This window comes from Excalfactoria chinensis, chromosome 28 (genome assembly GCF_039878825.1).
Source record: "Excalfactoria chinensis isolate bCotChi1 chromosome 28, bCotChi1.hap2, whole genome shotgun sequence".
Classification (NCBI taxonomy): Eukaryota; Metazoa; Chordata; class Aves; order Galliformes; family Phasianidae; genus Excalfactoria; species Excalfactoria chinensis.
In genome coordinates, this window is record NC_092852.1 from 647,458 (window position 1) to 650,553 (window position 3,096).

Genomic DNA, 3,096 nt, shown 5'->3' on the forward strand with positions numbered 1-3,096 from the left:
TTACACAGTCAGTTTGCCCATGGACGCAACCTTCGTGTGGGTGCTCCCACTCCTAATGCATGAGCTTCCATTGGCCAACCCTCCTTGGGAATGGCAGACAGCTGTGAAAGGCAAAGTTGAGTTTCAGCTTAGGGAATTACTGGGAGAAAAGGCAGGAGATGCCCAAGTTTGGAAGAAGTTTTATGCTCTGACTTACAGATGTTGACGGGGACGCCTCCTTCTGCACAGAGCCTGTAGAGGAAAGGTTGCACATGGTTATGGTTGTTCACATGCAGAGCCCTGTGAGCCTCAGATGCTTGCAGGCAGCAGGACAGCCTTTGTTGGCACCAGTGTGTTGGGACTGGTGGAGAAGAGCTGATCTGTGCGGTGGATTTACCACCTGAAAAGCACTGCCCAGTTGGTTTTCCCATTCTGGCACATGGATCCGAAGGGTCTGGTGTTGATGTCTGCCACCCACCTGCTCTCCTCACCCTCCAGCAGCTTCCTGTAGGTCGTGATCTCAATGTCCAGGGCCAGTTTGACATTCATCAGCTCCTGGAACTCCCACAGCTGCCGGGCCAGGTCCTGCTTTGCCTTCTGCAGAGCAGCCTCCAGCTTGGTGAGTTTGCTTTTTGCATCCTTGATGGATGTTTCCTTGCGTTGCTCAGCATCAGCCACGGCCGTTTCCAGTTTGCAGCACTGCAAAGATGTGGTCAGCCTTAAATGTCTCTTGGTATTTTTAAACATGACGCGTTTGGAACAACAATTCAGCATCACTGTGCCCTGATGGAGCAGCAGACCTGCTGGCACTCACCTGCTCCTTGGCACTCCTGACTTCTCCACTCAGTTTCTTGACCACTCGTGTCAGCTCGGCCGCTTCTCTTTTCTTCTCTTGCAGACTATCAGCATTTCTGCCTGCAGTAACTCGCAGCTCCTCGAACTGCAAAAGCCCCAAAGGCGTGGGTTGTGTGCCCCCCAAAAGCACGTGCTTTGAGTTAAATCAGAGCAACTCTGAGTTTTCAGAGGGAAGATGCACCCACACCTTCTTTCCGGCTGCTTTTCTCACCTTGCCTTTACACCAGGCTTCAGTTTCTGCCCTGCTCCTGCAGGCAGTGTCCTCGTAGTGAGCCTTGACGTTGGCAACGATGCCACCCAGGTCGGGATCATGGCTGTTGTCCATCTGCACAACCACCGCTGTGTCTGAGATGTGGACCTGCAGCTGGTGGATCTCCTGGAGGTAACAGTGAGATGCTGGCACTGCCGTGATCCCATCCGACCCCACTCGTACACTTGGTCCCCACTTTGCAGTGACCACACAGGGGTGGATTTTTGGTCCCCCCCGTTCATCATAAGGGCTGACCATTGCCCCACAGCCCCCCTGTCCTTCCAGATCTGCCTGAGAGACGCAGAGCTGAAGCAACAGGGAGCTGCTTACCTCCTCATGGAGCACCCTGAGGAAGTCGAACTCTCTTTCCATCCTTCCCACCTTAGCCCCCAGCTCTGCTTTGTTTAAGGAAAAGCAGTCCATGTCCTGAAGTGGCAGTGGGGAGAGAAGGAGGAAGCTGATTAGTGGAAGCTGATGAGTGAGAACCGACTCGGGGCTGCCCTTGGGGTGGGGGACTTTGGGTGCAGGTAGCATGGCTGCACTCCAGCTCCCGCTTGCACAACTGCTGCTGGTCTGAGTTCAAGCACACCTGAGCACCAGCTCCTGCTGGTACTTGTTCTGTGCCTGCATGCACCCCAAAGACCTGGACACAACAGGAGGGTTCAAACGGCCTTTGCTCACCTTCTTCAGGGCAACCAACTCCTTCTCAGCGCAGCTCCGCTGGCTGCGTTCATCCTCGTACCTGCGTGGGAAAACAGGAGACTTCAAGTTCAGTGCAATTACACCTTTGTTTGGGATTCTGCAGCAGTACTTCAAGAAATGGAACCCCTCCTATTTTTATTTTTGTTGCCCTTTTCCCCAGATGATATTTAGGGATGTTTCGTTCTTGTTTCATAGCCCATGGGAAAGCATGCTTGTGTTAATTCCTTGGGTTAGAAGAGAGTAGGAGAATCTAGAGGAGATACGTCCTCATTTTGGTCCAACCCCATAAGCTGGGACATGCTTTTATGATCCTGTTCTCTGGGAACCATTTATTGTATCAAAATGTTCTCACTTACATTTTCTTGTTGGTTTCCAAAGCCTCTTGGGCTGCTTTCAGGTGTGTTTCTAACTGGGCTCTGTTGCACCCCAGCGCTTCCAGCTGCTTCTTCAAGCTCCCAATACAAGCCTCCAACATGGGCACGATGGTGTTCCTGCAATGTTTCTGACCCTGCAGGAAGCTCCACTTGGTCTCCAGCACCTCGTTCTGCTGCTCCAGTAATCGCACCTGAATCCCAGAGAGCAAAATGGGAAATGAGATGAGGGTTAAGTGGTTGTGAGAGGTGATACCCACGCAACAGCCATAAAACGCAGCTCTTGGTACACCTGAATGCAGTGTTTCCTACTCCACTGTTCTTTCGTGCATATGGTTTTTGTGGACAGGCCTAGTGGAAATGCATAAAACCCATAACACTTCTAGAAGAGAACACCTTGGTGCTCAACTGACATTCTGAAGTTGTCCTTAATGCCTAAAACAGAGTCGTATTTCCAGGATTCCTCACCCCATGCTAGAACTCCCTGGGGCTGGAGCTGGGGAGGGTTTCTCTGCTCACCTTCTCGATGAAAGAAGCAAATTTGTTGTTGAGGGTCTTGATCTGCTCCTTCTCTTGGTACTTCACAGTCTGCACATTGGGGTCCAGCTCCAGTTGGAGTGGTTGCAGCAGTTTCTCATTGATGGTGATGGGTACGATGGCGCACGGCCTGGAGGATCCACCAACCCTATAGCCAAAGCCAGCACCTCTGCAGCCAAATCCCGCTCCAGCAGCACCTAAACCAAATCCATATCTTGTAGGAGGACACCTTCCTACAGCTATTCTGGGCCTGGAAGATGCTGCACTGCTCAGGCTCCTGGTGCTGAAGGAACCCAAACCACGCTGGCGACACAAGACTCTACCAAAGCTTTGCCTATTCCTGGGAAGAGCAAGAGAGGATGAGCTGAAATTGCTAACGTTGGTGCCATAGGAGCAGGGCAT

At 51.9% G+C, this 3,096-nt stretch overlaps 1 protein-coding gene across 1 annotated transcript; it reads right to left on the reverse strand.

The window, feature by feature from the left end:
- Positions 1 to 3,096, reverse strand: LOC140263154 (keratin, type II cytoskeletal 7-like). The gene is given in 9 exon segments (XM_072357897.1): positions 1 to 127; positions 193 to 231; positions 458 to 678; positions 794 to 919; positions 1,046 to 1,210; positions 1,415 to 1,510; positions 1,766 to 1,826; positions 2,143 to 2,351; positions 2,677 to 3,096. Coding segments are annotated over 9 exon segments (1,464 nt in total).